Genomic DNA, 20,670 nt, shown 5'->3' on the forward strand with positions numbered 1-20,670 from the left:
TTCACATTTTTATGCAATGACTTACATGATAATAATTTATCAGCTAAGTTGCCCGTTCTTAGCAACTTGGTGAAATTACAAATCTAAATCTTACACGAACTAAGTTTAGTAGATCTAATTCACCCTCTTGGGTCAACTCTCTAATCTAAAATATTTGTAAGATTTTCTTCTTCCCTTTTGACTTCTAAGCTATAGAGTTAAATGCAAGAAACAATAACATATTTTTATTGATTTGTTTATATCGGGTAGATATTTCAAAATATAATGTCCTAATAGAAAATGTTTTGTAAGTACATGCTATTATTGGGTAGATTTTAAAAGTTTGCTGTTGTAAGTTGTAACTAAAAGAAATGAAAGTAGGTTGCTATAATACAATCACGACATTTCCATGTTGGCATATCAAAACACAAACATCAAGTCAAAAAGAAACTCATATGTAGCTTACTTGATTAAGTCCATTTAGGTAAAAGGAAACAACATATTCAAAAAAGTCTTAAACTCAAAGCCATCTTTTTCAACTTATTCACTACCAAGCAAAACTAGTGTTTCCTTGTACGAATTCACAGTGGAGAAACTCCTTACTCCATCAATCTTAAGAGCATTCAAGTGTTGTGTTTTGGGCTCATATACAACAATTTCACTTTCTTCACAACGATAATCTTTTTTCACTTGCATTATAAGCGTTCCATTGTTCCTGAGTCCCATTGCCCTAATAGACGACCCATATTCAGGTGCAATAATGGCGAATACCTTTGTAAACGATTTTTCAACACCATTATTCTCCATCATCCATACAACATCATGACACTGTTTTTCCTTTTCATTGCTTTGAAATATGACAAGAGATTCCCTTAGCTTAAAAATGGAGATCTTAGAAGGAGGGTGTTTCGCCAAACTATCTGGGAGATCTATCACTTGAAAAGTATGATCAGTCATATCAAATGAAAGAATCAGATTACAATTCCATCTAATCAGCCTACTGTTTAAAGCCTTCAGATGCAAACCAGACCAATATATAAACCTATCGATAACTTGCCCATACCATTGAACTCGGATCGATTTACTCAGCACATTGCTAGAAGCAGGAGATAGACTTGTCCACTTCCCAGAACTCAATGTGTAAAGCATAACTTCACGAGGGTCGTTGATTTTGCTGGGTTTTTCATGTAAGGGAGCAAATTGTTGAATCATGATGATCTTAGGATCATGAGTAACAGGACAAACACCAAAACCAAAAACTGTTTCATCCATCTTATTAGACATACCTGGCTCAGGCACAGCAATGGCGATCGATTTTCTGATTGAAGGATTCCAAAGCATAATCATCGGCTTTCCAAGAGGGGAATGTTATTTCTCATAGTAATAACCATCCAAGCACACCAACCCATTACAGCTGCCGACCACGATTGACCTTTGAAGCCGTTGAAAGGAGAGGGGAAGAGTTGGAACAAACCTCTGTTGGGGGAAAGTGTCATCGTCGATAATACAAACATATTCTGCCTTCCCTTCTACAAGATGCCTTACTAAAAGATTCTGCCACTCGTCTTGTCGAACACTGTGAGCAGCGATAAAAGAAGAGCTTTCGATTACACGCTTCCATGCTTTGCACACAGATCTAAACCGAATCAATGATTTTACAGGAAGCTTTCTCAAGATTTCCTCTTGAAGATGGAAACTAATGTCGCCAACATTTTGATTTTCGGTGCTAATGGATGGTTATGTTATGACTTTCTAGGGTTTGGTTTTTATGACGGGAGGAGAATGAGTTTTTAAAATTGGGAAAATCACTTAATAAGGTAATTCTTTGATTTATATTATTTAATCACTAAGTTTTTTTTATTTACATTTGCCCATTAAATTTATTTGAACTCTTCAAAAAACGTTCATATGACCTGCTATGTTTGACAACTCCGACGAGACTCCGAGCATCTTCTCCGTTGATTATCATTTTTCCAACGATACGAGTTTATTAAGTGAAACACATTTTCCACGTTTCTATTCCCTCGTCTCTCTCTTTATTCTATTTTCTCTCTTTCTCTCTCTAAAACATACACACATAACACTTACTGCTTCACCTAATGTGGCATCAGCGAAGTCCTTTACGAGATGTTGCTTCGAGGTCTAAGGTTTTGTAAGGTGTTCGATCTTCAAACTGAAGCACCATATGAAGTTCTTGTTGGGTGTTCGATTTTTTTCGGTGAACCATAGCATATTTAGAGTTATTAGGGGTGTGGGATTGCTTTTTGAACTTTAAAAGTGTTTTTAGACAAAAATGTTTATTGACTTATAGTGGTAGTAAAAAAGAGTTTTATAAAAAAGTGTTTGGATTAGTTTTTATAGTGAAAAGGTCAATAAGTCAATAAGCTAAAAAGATTGTCAATCACATATGCGAGATAACTCATACATCCATGCTGGAGATACCTGGCCTTGGCTGCTGAACAAAAAGTGGATCCGATCTTGGTACCCTCGTCATATATGGTTAGTTCTCCCCCACTTGGGGTTCAAACTACCACCAGTTGCCTCTTACAATTGATCATGGCCCCAAACTTGCTCAACCAATCCATCCCCGCCATCACACACACACACACACCCATCTCCCTTTAAGATGGGGATCAGGTCAAATGGGTAGGACACCCTAAAGATCTCTAAAGTGCAATCACTGAAAACACTCGAAGCAGAAACCTTGTGTTCGTTGGCGATGGAAACTCACAACGGACACTCCTACTTCCTATGGGATATACCAAAATCCCTATAGAATGACTAAGCTACAGGACCTACTCGCACCCGAATAAAAAAGCACAAGAGCAAGCAATGAATTCACTAAGAAGATTCCTATCAGAAACACAAGGATAAACATATAGGAAATAAAGTGAAAGAATAATAAATGAGTACATACCAGTGACGATGTCAGGCGCCACCCTAGCCTCCTCTGCTATAAGCTGAAAGAACGACCCCTGGCCTTCAGGGCCTCAACCTTTCCCTGGCATCCGTCTGTAATCCTCAAGGTAGTAGGAATTAGTGCCTGCAGTGTTCTAGCAACGAGCAATGGACAACTGGCCTTCACATGGTCGACATGATCACAATGGTAGCAAATCCCAGTGCTCGACAGTGGAGCATGTGTATGGTAATCCATTGCAATATGCTCTTCCGTGCCATATTTGTGGCACATAATCACTGATCGTCACGCTTCTTCATGTATATTTTCGCACCTGCCACAAGTACTACCCCTCTGGCCTCCACATCGTGAATCAGAGGGCTTGAACCGCTTCGTTGTTGGTTGAGTATGAACTAGGGCTTGCCTCCTCTCTCTAGTCTGGGTCTCAATCGGAATCTCTTATCTTTGAGCAACCGAATGCAACTCAGAGATGGAATGCTACTGCTAAGTCGATACATACTCCCTGATCTCAGTCTGGAGCATGCTCAAGTAACAGGACATGTGAACTTCCTTTGAGGCTACGACAGCATCAACCTCTGAGACGGTAGCATAGCGCTCGTCAAACAACTTGATCATGTCGGTCTTAATAGACCTAAACACCTCCGGGATCGCCTCCCTAACAGCCATGGTCACCTGGGTGGTGATCATATCACGAATTTCATCATCGGCCAATCTTGGCCTCTCCGGTCCGCTAGTTCCTGATCCTGAACATCTAATGATCGTCATACTGAAACAAACTGAGATACATCAAAAAGGACACAATTCATACTACTACGTCATTTCAGGATCACCAAATCCTCAGGGTTCGTAACTTCCTTGATACGCATATGGGTCCTGTGCTTCCAGTAGAACATGCCCATACTACCTTCTACACCTACCCGTATTTGTCTCAAGGAATCATCACGAACTACCCGACCACATAGCCCAACAACTAGGATACACATACATACTATACTCACCATCTTAAGAGTGGCTAATAATTCTTTATGATGGCCTTCTATAAATCACACTTACTCATGAAACTTCTACTAACCCTGCAGTCGCTCGTGTATGCTAATTATACATAACACTGGATTCGATAGACAATCTAATAATTGATTCTAACCTAAGCCCACAACCAGATGAAGAATAGGAAATAAGGCTAAATCAAACATCCTCGGGCTATAAAATCTTAGTTACGTACAACTATGATGTATACACTAAGAAACCACAATAATAATGTCAGTTCCATATAGCATATAAAAAAATTCTCCTAGGCTATTAGGCATCATAAATCAGACAATTCAATCATGCAATTCCTGAAGATCCCTAGCCTACCAGATAGCATGTAATTCTATGACATCATCCATACACAAACAAGTGTGGGTATCTTGGGGAATACTTTCCTTGGATCCGACTGATTGTACACATCACATCCTCTCTGTTAATCATTTTAGAGTTAATTTTGAAAATTATTTTTACAGCTCCTTGTTTAAGTCTGGAATCACACAAGTGTTCATCCAATTTTCTCAAACCTGGGCTCTGAGACCAACTTGTAACATCCCAAAAATCATGATAAAAACTTTCATTTTTGTAAAACATTTCCACAAACCAAGATATAATCAACCATTGTTTCCAAGACAAATCTAGAAAATCAGAGTATCAAAAACCTCCATATATCAGCAGGAGGATGTGTATGATCATGCTTTCGCCTTGCTCTGATCATCTGTTGTACCTAAAACCATGAAACAAACCACTATAAGCCAAAACTTAGTGAATTCTCCCAAAATACCCCACACAACAATATATATACAAGCATGCATGCTGGTTCCACAATCATCAGACTAGATTACCCTCGGATTCACAGTCATTGACTGGATTACCTCGGTCTATAGTCATCAGACCATATTGCCCCCAAGTTTATTGGCTTACAACACAGAGCAATACAACCTCAACCCAACCACACTATGTCGACATATGAAATAGATAAACAAGAACCAACAAGCACATGTAATCATATAGATCTACCAATCTAACAAATCATTACAACATAACAACATCCTATACACAAGGATACATAACACAATCTAGTGGGCCACCATTGGTGCCTTCGACCCACGGGTATAGTGAGGACAACTCACCTCGAAGTCTAGAAGATAGATGAACTTATCATACATCCAAATAACAGCTCTAAAGGTCACTTATTCAATAATCAGGGACCAATTCTCAAACTACAGCTCAAAATACTCCATTTGACCTAAATTCAAACTTAGTTAAAGTCAACAGTCAACGATCAACGTTCAAATATTCAAAAGTTAACTTCCATCCGGTCTACGCCCAGTGTAACAACTCTACGCCCTGTGTAGAGCCTAAGGTGGCAAAACGGGGGAAAATAGCCCTACTCCCTACATAAGGGAATTTACGCCCTGTGTAAACCCCTGAAACCCTAACTTAATCATTAACACCTTAACTCATACCAATATATCTTCCAACTTCTAGATCTCTATTCTTACAAACGTCTTAATGGATAAAGTCTTTGACTTGCTTATTTATAAGATAATGAATCGGAAAGTTCGTGTCCAAAAATTAGAAATCCTCCTTTATGGAGGAATCGTGAAGCTGGGCACAACCAACTTGTGAACCGGTTAATTTAGACCGGTTGAACTAGTTAAATTAAATAAAAGCACGTGGAAATGAATCATTTTCATAACAAACTTTGGTTTTTTTCACATCTATTTATATTTATTTGAATAAAAACACATGGTAGACGAAGTTTTTAAGCCGTGCATTGTAGCGGAAGTTTAAGCAATAACTTTTGTGATAAAATGTCCTTTTGCAGTTTAAGTTTCACCCGTGTGTAATATCTTACCAAAAATAGCAACATACTTTTCATTTTAACTAATAATCTTATGGTAATAAATAGAGTACATTGCCCAAGTTACCTTTATTCTTCCCATTGAAATTTGTTGAGTTAGAATTGGTGTCCTTTATATTCAAAAAATATTTAAAATAACAAAATGAGTATATTATAGTTTTGATCCATGTGATTTGTTTATAGTAATGAAGTCCATGTGAACTAGTTCATTAACAATGAATGTCTTGAGTCTTGACCCCATCTCCTTGTGAAATACATTGGGTACTAAAAGCGAATAAATATTATTATTATTATTATTATTATTATTATTATTATTCATAAATTTCAACATGAAAAAGAACGCACCCATCTTCAAATGATCTTAAAGGGTAAACTGAACTTTAATAACTATAATCCATCTTTTGAAATCTGAACTTATCATACGATTTTCTTTTGGATGATCTTTGGGCTGCCTGATACCCTAACCAACTTCCATGCAGTCCATGTCACTAATGAAAATGCCATGGCAGAACCTACAAGTTTTGGCCCATATATAAATTCACAATCCCAAAAGCAAGTAAAACATAAGAAATATGGTTTAAAACCATGTTGCTCAAAAGGTAAAGATGAAATGAATGAATATGGTTCAAGATATAAAAAGCTAAAACATAAAAAATAACAATGTACTTTTATTTATGTTTATATTAGACCATCCTACTTTCATTTCTTTATGTTATAACTTATAAGAATACAATTAAACAATGGTCTTATTTTATAATTTTGTGTTTCACATTAAGCAATCTATTAAAGACCATAAAACGACCAAAAGGCATGAAATTATTAAAAAAAAAGTAAATGAATTATGGGTAAAAACTTTAATTAGCATTGCATGTATTGGTATAAAAAGCAATTTATTGGGCATTTTTTCAAGGCCTCACTGGAGTTTTTTTGTGGCTATTCTTCAATAATTGTAGTTGCATCTCGCATTCTTGCTAGAGCTTGCAGCAACTGAGTTGATCTAGTGGATTTATCATGCAATTGGAATAAAAAAAAAATTCTAACAGTTCATGATAGTGTAAATATGCTCTACACAACTAGTAACTTGTAAGATGTTAGAATTACATAAGGTCGATGAAATCAAATAGTTCGTACTTTGAAGTTTATGCCAGCTACTCCATGAAACTGAGTAGTTTAAAACCACTTCCAAGCTACAAAATTACCAAAACCAAATATGGGCATTCTCAGAAAATTAATCTCTTATTTTGAAACCTTAAATTGATCTCTTAATTTGAAACTTGAAAGCACAACATCCGTACCTCATGCTTTAAAAGTTGTACATTTGCTAACATGGACCAGTCGTTCTCCTGCTTCTTCCGACCCATAACCTTTGGTGATAAATTTTAGTTCGTTTAGAGCATAAGCACCATTGAACTCTCCCCTATCATCAAAGATACAAATTTGATTTTGAAAAATTATTACATGTTATGGAGCCAACGATAATGAGAAGCTTTTGGTGCAAATCAGAGAAGAGATTTCCCCATTCCTCTTACATCTCTCTAGTATTCAACCAACAAAATCACCCCTAATCATCGATGCTACCATAATCTTCATCGACATGATTTATAATTTCCATCACCACCATCACGACTCACTGCAAGTCTGCAACCACCGCCATTAGAAACATTATATCTAACATCCCTCACCTATCACCTCTCACCGCTCACCCTCTCGCACTTAATCTAAGCACATAAGAGGTAAATTTTCCTAAAGAGGGATAGAAGAAGCATGTAAGAAAGAATTTTAGGAGAGAGAGAAATCTTTTTAAATAGGGAAATGATATCCTCGACTTGCCATGCCGTTATTTTTGAAGCCCATACCACACACACTGTGGGGGAAGAGAGAGTACCGGAGAAACAGTTGCAAAAAGCCTTAAGTACAGTACAAAAAGCATTGTAACTTGATGTGCTCTTATGCACAATATTTAACATTTTGACATTCGTTTTATACTTTATTTTATTTTTGTTGTATGTAAATTGATGTAAAAGTTACGATTATATGTTTTTAATATATTTGGATTGATCTTTAACTTGTATTATGTGTATTTTTAATGTTTAAATTTGTAGATGTCTATTGAACGATAATTTGATGTTCTAAAGAGACGTTGTCAAATACTCTCAATACTAACAAGATCGTTCGAGTGCAAACGAATAAGTAGCATGTTGTATACATGCAACATATTGCATAATATGATTATAAAAGATGAGGCAGGTGTGATTTGTCGCTACAATCAAAATGAAAATATACCAAATGTTGAAGGAGTAGGTATTGGTACGTCTGCGTTAGACACCACAATCTTCACGTTGATTTGGTAAAGCACATCTTCAATGCCTACGTGAGTTTTTGTTGTTGATGATGTAGAAGACGACTTCGAAGATATAGATGATGACTCATACATATTTGTAGATGATTCGGGAGATGCTTATGACGACATGTTGAGCGACGATGATTACGATGATTAGGTGTTACATACTATACTACTATGTTTTGATTATGATTTTTTATGTTTTAATTTAGTATGTATTTTTTAATTAACGAAGTAATTTCATTTTATTAATTTTGTATAATTGTATTTTATTAAATTGCATTTCATTCAATTAAAAAAAAAGTATTAGTAACATATAGTGGCACGGACTCTCAGGCTCAAGTGAGAGGAAAAAAGATGTTGGAGCATTGAAATTCTCCATAAATTATGAGGATAGTTAGGTTATTATATTCTCTTTTATTGTTTGTAAGGTGCCTCTCTATATAAATAGAAAGGGAGTGGTCATTTGTAAGTGTGCACCGAAAATGCACTCCTTTAGTTAGAGAGAGTATGGTGGGATCTCTCCCACCAAGTGTTCTTCTTTTTCATATTGTAACTCTTTCTTTCAAGTAAAATATTGAATTACTCATCTCTTTATGTTCTTCATATTTTTGTTATCATTAAATCGTCAAGATCTTATTATTCTGCACAAGTCGATCGTTAAAATGAGATCCTACAATTGGTATCAGAGTCGTACCTTGAAAATCTAAGCGGTTATTTCAAAGGACCGAATCCCAATCAATTACTTTCATCTTGTGATTTTTCGATATTTATACAAAAAACTATGGGTTCGCAATTAGAAATTTTTATGATGAGTTTTCTGATTTTTAAGTGTTTGATTCGAGCTTTTCCAAGCTTTCAAGAATAAATGTTGTTGCTGTCTCGTTCATGTTTCTGCAGAAATCACAGGTTTTCTAAGTTTTCTATCTTGTTGTTGAAGAAAAAGAAGTAGGAAGATTATATTTATGGTATAAAACATTTCAAGATTTTGCTCTAGTCATTTTTATGATGTGGAATGAAGACACAATATCTTGGGTTTTTATGGAAAAGATGGTTCTTGAGGATGATATCAAAGAGATTTTCGATTTCATACAACTTGGAGATTTGTATCTTGCAAAATATTGGAGAAGATCTCTTTTTGAAGATGTTATAAGCATATTTTTTTAGTTCATATCACCAGCATATTATAAATCATCAAGGTAAGAAGCTCTTTGTGCTTTATTTTAAAACTGGTAGATCTTTGTTAAAGTGTCTTGGACGTTATGAAGTTGTTTTGAGAAAACATATGTCATTTACTCCACCATTAATGCTTAGCCGTGCCTCCTAATAATCCTTGTGACTTTACCCATCAACCCACCTTTTTGTCTCCCATGCCTTGTACTATACACCCATATATTTTCTTTAAACCATGCCTTGTCCCTTACTTTTTACCTTTCTTTTTCCTACTTTTTTCTACTTTTTCCCTTTCCCAACACCCCATCTTATCCGCATATGCTTTAGAAAAAAAATCTCATTGATAATCACGAAGTTGTAGCCTTTTTGGTATCAAAATTTCATGAAAAACGACATTTTTCATCATCAACCCTCTCATCCTCGGTGCTCAGTACGGCAACTCAAAACTAGACCGAGGACCTAACCTCACTGAAGAGTTATATGCCATACTGAGGAGTTAAGGCTATACCAGAATTCTACTGGAGGTCCTCTCATGCACAGCCTCTACGGTCCCTCTAACTCCGAGACACCGAAGACTGCTACCGCAGCCGGCTACATTTCTTACCCATCCTCGCATACCGCAGACTAACCTTCTGTGTTCTATCTTGGCTTAGCAAAGGCTAAAGCATATACCATAGACCCTCTAAACCCATCGAAAACTTCGGTCATCGGTAATTAACCTCTTGATTCTTCATCACCTACTCCTCGCTGCCCCTTCTTTGCAACCTACCCGCCTCACTCCTCACTACTGACCATCCCTTCCCATCGTAGACCTTGCTCTGCGGTAACCTTCAACTTTCACCGCAGACCCTTGCATCTCAGCCCTGCCCACTCTTTGCCTCTCCTCTCACTTTCTAAACCTTGCATTCTCATACTACAACCTCCTTTTAGCCTATATTTCCTTATTATTTTCTTTTTAACACTCATTTAATATTTTTTATTTTATCACCATTTTTTCTGTTTTCCTTTTTTTTCTTTCGCAAACCCCAACATATACCATTTTTTACACCAATTTTTTATCAATTATTTCTTTTATTTTAAACCAATTATTTTTATTAACACCAATTTTGCCCAACCACAACCCATGATTGGAAGCACTTTTGCGAAGACTAATTTTTTACTTGACTCAATTTATTGTCTTCGCGAAAGAGATTATTATTGGATATTTATTCAAGCTTTGATCGTCATGATGGATTACTTCTTGCTGATTATATTGGAAGAATTTTATTATTCTTCGCATGAGGACTGCCCTTTAATCAAGGTCCGTCGACCAGCATTCCTTGGATCAGTGTCTTAGGATCAGTTATCATCCATACTGCAGTCAGACATCATATTATATTTCTTTGCAAGGCTTGCACCATAGTTGCGCCTGATCAACAAAGTTGCTTCGCAACCTTCGCACTTTGAAGACTTATTATGACTTGTCACTCTTGATCTTCGGTTGACGAACCATGTGTCTTGAGCAAGCAGACTTTATTTATTGAAGACCGCTTCAAGAGTTCCGGCACTGTAGTTTGGGTACATCAACATTTTTCAGCAAAGTAGAGATTTTCAAGCAGAGTTCTTATTGTTAATATGGTACTTGTTCATACAGTTTATGGGACAAAATCAACAAGCTATAGATGACCGATGACTATTTACTTTACTCTCATTCTCGTGTTTGTCGAGACCCTTCATATATCTTGGGAGAGCATGGGAAGCTCTTGGTATCCGACCCTCTCCATCCAGATTTATTTATTTATTTTTTATATATGGGCATTGGTTATCAAAAATAGGGAGAGAATATTATGTTATCATCCGGATTAGATTTTATGATTGTTTTAGAATGGATTTTCAAGACTTCTAAATATGATGATTTATTTAGTGATACTACTTGGCACTTCTTTTTGTTCATCATGACCAAATTTTTGGCTTCACTAGATGTTTCCCGGATCTAGATTATTTATTATTCAGACTTTACTTCAGGATGTCTCATATTTTTAGCAGGTCATTCTTTTGAAGAATTTTGGGTGTATTATGATTCGAGAACTAGAGATGTTTCAGACTTTTGAAGCCGAAGTGTGACTTGATTAGAGGACATTCAGTTAAGAAGTTATTGTGGTAAACTTTTGAAGTTGATCGTCTTCCTTCAGTGATTACATCTATAGACTGGACTCTCACTCTTCAACACCGGAGATGCTTGACTTTGTTGCTTAGAAGACTTTGACTACAAAGATTTCATCAACCAGTTTCATGCATCACATGCACTTTAGAGTTTCAGAGACATTTCAACATTTGGTTTTCATTATGTATCATTTTATTACCACACTTGCTAGTTGGTTACTATGTATTTTAGCCTTTTATCACTGTATTTTTATTCCTCATCATTTGTGAGCATTTAGGGAGAGATTATTGAAGCATGGAAATGCTCCACAAATTATGAGTGGTAGTTAGGTTATTATATTTCCTTTTATTGTTGTAAGGTACCTATCTCTATAAATAAAGAGTGAGTGGTCATTTGTAAGTGTGCACTAAAAATGTAGTCCTCTAGTTAGAGAGAGTATGATGGGATCTCTCCTACCAATTGTTATTCATTTTCATATTGTAAATCTTTCTTTTTAGTAAAATATCAGATTATTTATATCTTTTTGTTATTCATATTTTTGTTATCATTAAATCGTCAAGATCTTATTAAGCAGCACAAGCCGATCATAAAAATGTGAAATAAATGCGCGATGGCAGCAGACAGATGGTAAGCAACCCAATGAGAAAACCCAATAAATCTTGACCATCAAGGCACAACAACAAAGAAGCACAAATGGTCATGACACAAAAGATCTGATAAGAAACATGATGAACTTAAGCTTCACGGTAGATGACCTACGTCCGATAGGTTGGCAAGGAAATGAGCCATTGGTCATCCAAGCTCGCATTCGCAGTTTTGCAAATCACAAGTATATGTTGATACGGGTAGTTTGGCTTATATAATATGTGAGCATTGTTTCACACAATTACCTCAAGAATGGAGGACGCATCTCTGCCCGACAGCGGGAAGATTGACATGATTTACGGGACACACCATATGGCCGCTTGGAAAAATACAACTACCCTTATCCTTATATAGCCAAGATGCCATGAGGAAAAAGACGGACCTGATAGAATTTGTTGTAGTACACCACTCGACAGAGCATAACATCATCTAGGGGTGAATAACCTTGTTATGTTTCGAAGCCATAGCTTCGCCAATACATGGGCTAGTTAAATTCAATACACCAGAAGGTCCAACAATAGTGATGATAGAAAACCGTCCGGAGCACCGGTGATACCAAATCATGGAGGCAACAGAGATAGCTAAGGGAAAAGCAAAAGCACAACGAGACTCCAAAATAAAAAGAAGTGGTCAATGGCAGTTTTCCTGAAAAGCAAACTCGAACTGGAATAGTGCTCCCCTCATAGATATGGGAAAAACTGGTGAATCTGTTAAGGAAGTACAAATATGTATTCGCGTAGACACCGACATATATGTTAGGGATAGACAGAAAGGTAATTGAACACATGCTTAACTTATAGCCATGAGTAAGCCCGAAAAAACAGAAAAAGCAAGGCTAGGTGGGTGAGAGGAACAAAGCAGTTAACCTGGAAATAGCAAAGTTGGTCGACACGAACATACTATGCAAAGCATTCTTCCCCGTATGGATATCTAATGCAATTATGATTAGAAAAGGTAACGAAAGTTGGCAGATATGTATAGATTATTTAGACTTGAATAAATCCTTTCTCAAGGACGCCTACCCACGTCCATAGATAGATCAAAAATTGGAATCGTTGCAAGGGTTCAAATGGAAATGTTTTCTCGACGCATACAAAGGCTACCACCAAGTGTTGACAGGTAAAGAAGACAAGGAAAAGACGGCGTTTTACACTGATCACGACACACTTTGCTACATCAAAATGCACTGCAGGCTATAAAATTTTGGAGTCACCTAACAACAACTTGTCGACAAAGTATTTAAAGATCAGATTGGCAGAAGTGTAGAGGTGTACGTTGATGACATGGTCATCAAAATTCAAAATGACCAAAGGTTACTGCAAGACATTGAGGAAACCCTCCAAACCCTATAGAAGGAACACATGAAATTAAACCCAAAAAATGCACATTCAGAGTACAAGAAGAAAGTTCTTAGGATACTACATAACAAGAGAGGGAATCCAACCAGATCCAGAAATGGTCTCTGACCTATTACACGATAGAGCCACGGAGCTTAAAAGATATATAGGCCCTAAATGGAAAAATAATGGCTCTAGGGCGGTTCATAGCACAGTTGGTGGATAAAGCAATGCCGCTATTCTAGACATTAAAGCTTAAAAATCTAATGTTTTCTCCAAATTTGTTGAATTGTCAACCTACATCCAAAATCAATTCAAACAAACAATTAAAGCTTTTCAATGTGACAATGGTGGTGAATACAACAATACACAATTTCATGACTATTTTTCAACCCACGAAATTAAATTTCGATTTCCATGCCCTCACACCTCCCAACAAAATGGGAAATCCGAACGCATGCTCCGCACCATTAATAACATCATTCGCACTCTTCTCTTTCATGCCCATATCCCACCCACATATTGGGTGGAAGCCCTCTACATGGCTACACATCTCCTAAACATCCTACCCTCCACATCAATCAAAAATGAAACTCCCCATTTTCGATTATTTCAAATCCATCCCACATATACACACTTTTGTATATTCGGGTGTCTTTGTTTCGCTCACCTCACAACCTCTCACAAGCTTGAACCATGATCATCACCATGTGTTTTCCTTGGATACCCAACCCATCACCGCGGATATTAATGCCTCGATCTCTCCACGCACAAGACAATAATCTCTTGTCATGTTATTTTTGATGAAAACATTTTTCCCTTCCAAGTCGTCACCCCAAATGATCCTCCACCCTATGAATTTCTTGATGACATATACGATACACCTTCACCTTTTCAATATTATACTCCCTTACTTATTACTCCACATTTATCCAACCCGACCCCCACAGTTACGGATTCATTCGTACTGACTCTACCCCTAGTTCACTCCCCCACCACTTCAGCCCCTCTAACCCCATCCTCCGAGGGCTCCCCTTCCTCTTCCTCCTCCTCACCACCCACTCAATCCACTCTTTCCCCTCCTCCTGTTCATCACATGAACACTCATCTTAAGAGTGGGATTGTCAAGCCCATTTTAAACTGGCGTCAGGCCATACACGATGAGTACAATGCACTTATCTCCAATGGGACTTGGACACTTGTTCTGCGACCCGTTGAGGTTAGTATTGTCCAATCTATATGGTTGTTTCGCCATAAGTTTAATACTGATGGCACCCTCTTTCGCTACAAGGCCCGACTTGTAGCAAACGGACGCAGTCAACAACAAGGTATCGACTGCAATGAGACATTTAGTCTAGTTGTTAAACCGGATAGCATACGCACTGTTCTCAGCATTGCGGTCTCGAGACAATGGCCTATCCATCAACTTGGGACCACCGTTTTGCTCAACATTCCCTAACGATTGGTTTTCAGCACAGTCATACATACCCATCTCTATTCATCATGCACACTGCAGAGTAAACAACTTATTTATTATTGTATGTTGATGATATTATTCTTACAACATCTTCTACAAGTCTTCTTCAACATATCACAACCAAACTCAACCTTGAGTTTTCCATGACAGATCTTGGGTCACTTAACTATTTTTTGGGTATCTCTGTTGTTCGCTCATCTGCAGGTCTTTTCTTGTCTCAACAGAAGTATGCAACAGAGATACTTGAACCAGATAACATGATGAACTGTAATCCTTGTCGCACTCCCGTTGAACCAATACACAAACTGGACTCTATCAATCCTCCATTTGTAGATCCTACTTTCTTCCGTAGTCTTGCGGGAGCGCTCCAATATCTCACCTTCACGAGACCCGATATTACCATTTCTGTTCAACAAATTTGTCTATACATGCATGATCCTCGTGAACTTCATCTCCATGCCTTAAAAAGGATTCTTCGATACTTACGTGGTACATTAGATCACGGTCTTCAGACACATGTCTCGCCCACCGAGTCTTTAGTTGCTTGTTCTGATGGTGACTGGGGGATGCCCATCCTCTCGCCGATCTACATCCGGACACTGTGTATTTTTCGGAGACAACCTAATTTCATGGTCCTCCAAAAGACAAGGTGTAACGACCCAAAAATTCTCTACGTTAGTGAAGTTAGTTTTATGTTACGTAGAATTAAGCTTTACGTGCGTTTAAGGTGTGAGATTGGATATGTTTAGTATTTAACAAAATAAACGAAAAGATATTTAATTAGTGTTTTAAGAATTTAATATAGATTAAAACAATTTATATGATTTAATTAATAGTTAATATGTGTTAAAGGTATTTAAGTAATATTAGGATTTAATTGATATTTAAACTATTAAAAGATCATTTATAGATAAATTAAATTATTAAATGATACGATTGTAAAGTAAGACAAAAGGAAAATTATATTTAATATTTCTAGGGTTAATATTGTAATAAGTCTCAAAGATCAGGGGATATAATTGAAATTAGAATTCAATTTGTAAATTGAATTCTCTACATTGTAAATTAGTTTTAATAAATAACCCTACGTGATCAAGGAAACTGCTGCAACCTATCTTTTCTTCTTCGTTTCCGTTACCATATCGATTCGCATACTTCCATACACCCTAAATACACCAATCACACTACCTCCTTGGGGGTTGCCATATTTGCGTCGACTAAAGAAAGAAAGAGTGTTGCTTGTTCTGGAAATCGAAGCAGGAAGAAACAAATCCTTCATTGCACCTGGTAAGTCCTTAATCTCCTCCTCTAAAGCTGAAACACCAAGAAAACTATTGAGACTTGTTAATGTGCCATAATCCTACCTGTTTAAGCCTTGGAAAGTAAACCATGAAAGACCCATGTTGTCTGTTGAGCTATGCAATGCTTCATATCCTTTTTGTTCATGACTTTTAGTTGCCCAGATGTTGGATCTTTCCTGCACCTTTCTTGCTACCGGCTTTTTCTTCTTGATCATACCATATGTAGCATGTTTCTAGCGAATCGTAGGGTGAATTTTGATCTCTAACCAGCCAAATGTAATCTTTTGGTAAACATTGAAACTTGGCTTATTACGTTTACGATAATACAAGAATCATGACCCTATATGATATCAATGAAATAAATTATACTTTCATTGCTTTGAAACCGCTTGCAACCTTTAGACCTGTAGCACCTGAATTTTACCAAAATCTTAACACTTCGTAAGTTGAAATTATCATATATGATGGTATAATGGTATTAGGTTCTCCATACTCTTGCTGCCAAATGAGTCTCGTTAGTTGCTAGTGTAGTTTGGGCTTGTGATACCCAAATCATGGCTACCATATGTGTCCTTGCTCAACATTTAAGATGTCCCTTTATGCCCAATATTCCAGCCATATAAAACAATATTTGCATACTATTCTTCGTTTCATGTTGCACAACAGATACTTCTACTAAAAACACGTTTGGGTGATGCGATAGTATTCCAGAGGTATGGAATATTTGTGTAGTTTTATGTAATCTGTTAATTATTAAGCTTAATGTAACACCGTGAAATTTCAAAAAAAAATTCATTTTAATTTAATAAAAATACCCCAATCACAATTCTCAAAAACGTGTATCAATTGTTTTTACATAACATAAGTACAAATCAAAAACCCCAGAATCTCAAAACATCTCCGCCATAAGTGTGTATTGATCATGTCGGCGCCTTCCCGCGATCATCACTGGTACCTGAAACACATAACACGCAAACGGTAAACAATAATGCTTAGTGGGTTCCCCAAAATACCACGTACAACTCATATGCCTTTCCAGGCCATAGCTCTATGGGATCTTCCGATCCAGGTGTCTCAGGGGATTTCTATCCCATAACTCTGTTGACCTTCCGGTCCATATCATCATACTCATATCATAACATATAACATATACAACATACATTACATTTTCATCATACACATAAGACCTTCCGGTCACACATAATCACCCCATCGGGTAAGGCATAGTGAGAAGACTCACCTCGAAGATGTCGGATATTCACTCGCGCTCAATCCTCCAACCTAGCTTCCTCCTATAGCATAAATACATCTCTATTTAATACCTCCTGACTTATTTTGACTTATGCCCGTAAGTCAACACAAGTCAAATATGGTCAACGTTGGTTAATGGCCACCCCCTTGACCCAACTCGTCGAGTCAGGCACTGACTCGGTGAGTTCAGACGTGAACACAAGTCCCCTAAATTCCTTCTCTGACTCACTGAGTCACTCTTCTAACTCGGAGAGTCATCAACTGTGTGAGTCACGGGACAAACCGGTCCGACTCGTCGAGTCTGCTCATGGACTCGGCGAGTTCATTCCATGCTCGAACTCATATGGCCTTCTGAGGTCAGATCTGCTTCTCTAATCTATAGATCTGAGCTTCCCAAACATGATAATCACGTAAAGGTCACATCTTGGCACCCATGCAACGCCTACAAGGATTCTTTTGGTGAAATGACCTCTAAAATGGTAACCTAAGTCCACAACTCAAAAGGAAAGGCATAAAGCAGAGCATTTGGGACTCTCTGGACCTTCTAAAGTCCAGATCTAGGTACCAATTCCCCATGGGACCTCTTACACTCCAAATACAAGCTAATCAAGGCATAAAGAAACCCTGGATTTGACTATATCAACAAAAACACGAGAATAAGCTCTGAATAATACCTCAAATAGCTTCCTCTGCCCGAATGAAAGTAGATCCAAGCTCTCCAACTCTCATAGCTTGACCTTCCTCTTCCCTTCTTGCTAAAACTCACAAGGATGAAGAACAATGGCCTCTTTTCTCACTCACAAGGACTCTCAGATGCTCCGGTGCTGTCAAGGACGAAGGTAGCTGCAATGAAAGGTTATAAGGTCCTTTAAATAGGGCTCAGACCCGAGAAATTAGGGTTTTAGTCGCCAGCACGGACTCGTCGAGTCCCCTCACTGACTCGTCGAGTCCACTCATTAATCCAGTCATCACCACGCGACCCTACTCGATGAGTCTAGGCATCAACTCGTCGAGTCTCTCTCTCTTAGACTCCAAAAATAAATGATAAAAAAATAATACCTGAAATCCCGGATGTTACACTTAAAACATGATATGCTAATTTCCACTATGAAATGTGTAATTTCTATTTATAAGGTTTTGAGAAAATATAATAATCTAAAACATAATTAATTTTCAGATTGGTAATAAAGCTTCCATGTGGATAGTTAACATTGGAGTTATTCAGCATATAATTTAAATAAATATAGGAGATGATGATACATCAAACAAAAACTCGATTTTATTAGGAAGACCAATTTTAAAAACATGGAAACTAAAATTGATGTTTATAATGACACTCTTTATATGAAGTTTAATCGTGAAGTAATTAATGTTAATACACATGATGTTATACGATATCTAATTAACATATCATATATGAATATTTTGGATGCTATTGAACTTCTAAGAAAGGAATGCTATGAATTGTTTAACCCCGATATGAAAATTTCATATTTAGGTAAGAATCTCAATTCTGGAGCATCAAAAGAAATGATGGAAAATGTTCAACTTTGGGGAGGAGTTGATCATTATCAATGATACCCGAAAAAGAGCATGACACAAAGCACCGAAAATAGAATTATGCGATACTAACCCAAAAAAATTCATTCTACTATGCAGTTACCAAAACAGGAAATAATGACATATTATCAAGGATTGAAGGAGAAGAATAAAGGAGTCGAGATGTTGGATTTCCCAACCTATACTATCTAAAATTTCTAAAGGAAAAATCAAGACAACGAATTTAAAAATTTGTACTTACCGGCAGGCAACCTAAGTTATTTTTACTTTTGGTTTTTCATGTCAATAAGGTCAAGTTAGTCAATCTCCAAATATGTTATGAATGTTTTTTTCGAACACTAAATTTAAGCACAAGAAAATTTTCAAGAAAGAAGACTCATCATTTAACATGACAAACAAGCTCCACTTCCAACCAAGTACATTCTTTCCAAGCTTCATTTTTTAATTTAATGCACCATTTCTCTCAAAACCCGATATGTCATATTGAGTTGCCTACTCTTTTAGCCCATATGTTGTTAGCCCACATGTTTATGGAAACTTTTTATCCTTTAGCCCATTAGGATTTTTCCATTAAGGTTTGGTCTTATCTAGTACTAGGCGAATGCCCGTGCGTTGTGCAGAAACACCTATATAGTTGAAGTCTTTACAAATATATGATTTTTTTAAATATAACAAAAACGTTGTTGTTAAATTTGATATAATAATTTGTATATACTAAATTGATATAATATATTGTTTATTTTGAATTATATGATAATATATATATATATATATATATATATATATATATATATATATATATATATATATATATATATTATAATTTTATAATCTTAATCGTTCGAATGACTTCTACCCGCGAGTTACACATGAATAAAATTAAATATAATATATGATTTGATGTTATTTATAGTTGTTTTTATCGTTAATTAATTTTTTAAAATTTATTTGCTTAATGTTTTAATTTCTATCGTTATAATTATTTAAAACATTAAATATTACTTTTTTTAAAGCTAACAATATAATCATTTATATAGAGTTGTTTTTAACTATTGTTATTGTAAGTTATTTTACGCTACTTATTTGAAAACTTTTAACGATTATAAAAATATATTTAAGAAATATTTTAGTTAAATTGAGATTACAATTTAGTTATTTCTTTTATCACTACAATTTATCACTTTTAATTATTTACAAAATACTCTTTAGTTTTTTTAAATGGAACTGAAATTTATATTTGAGTTGACATTATAATGCGCAAAAATACCTATATAGTTGAAGTCTTTACAAATATATATTTTTAAAATATAACACTAACGTTGTTGTTAAATTTGATATAATAATTCGTATATTAATTTGATATAATATATTGATTATTTTCAATTATATGATAATATATAAATCTATTATAACGTCATAATCTCAATCGTTTGAATGACTTTTACTCACGGGTTATACATCAATAAAACTAAATATTATATATGGTTTAATATTATTTATAGTTGTTATTTTTAACTAATTTTTTAGAATTTATTTGCTTAATGTTGTAATTTCTATCATTATAATTATTTAAAACATCAAACATTATTTTTTGATTTTAAAGGTAACAATATAATCATTTATATAGAGTTATTTTTAACTATTGTTATTATA

At 36.0% G+C, this 20,670-nt stretch overlaps 1 protein-coding gene across 1 annotated transcript; it reads right to left on the reverse strand.

Annotated features, from left to right (window-relative positions):
* Positions 1-519: 519 nt before the first annotated feature.
* On the reverse strand, positions 520-1,326 carry LOC128132375 (F-box protein CPR1-like). Its single transcript, XM_052768908.1, has one exon. It carries the CDS (start codon positions 1,324-1,326, stop codon positions 520-522), a length of 807 nt encoding a protein of 268 aa, XP_052624868.1.
* Positions 1,327-20,670: the final 19,344 nt, after the last annotated feature.

The sequence above is a fragment of the Lactuca sativa genome, chromosome 2 (genome assembly GCF_002870075.4).
Source record: "Lactuca sativa cultivar Salinas chromosome 2, Lsat_Salinas_v11, whole genome shotgun sequence".
Lineage (NCBI taxonomy): Eukaryota > Viridiplantae > Streptophyta > Magnoliopsida > Asterales > Asteraceae > Lactuca > Lactuca sativa.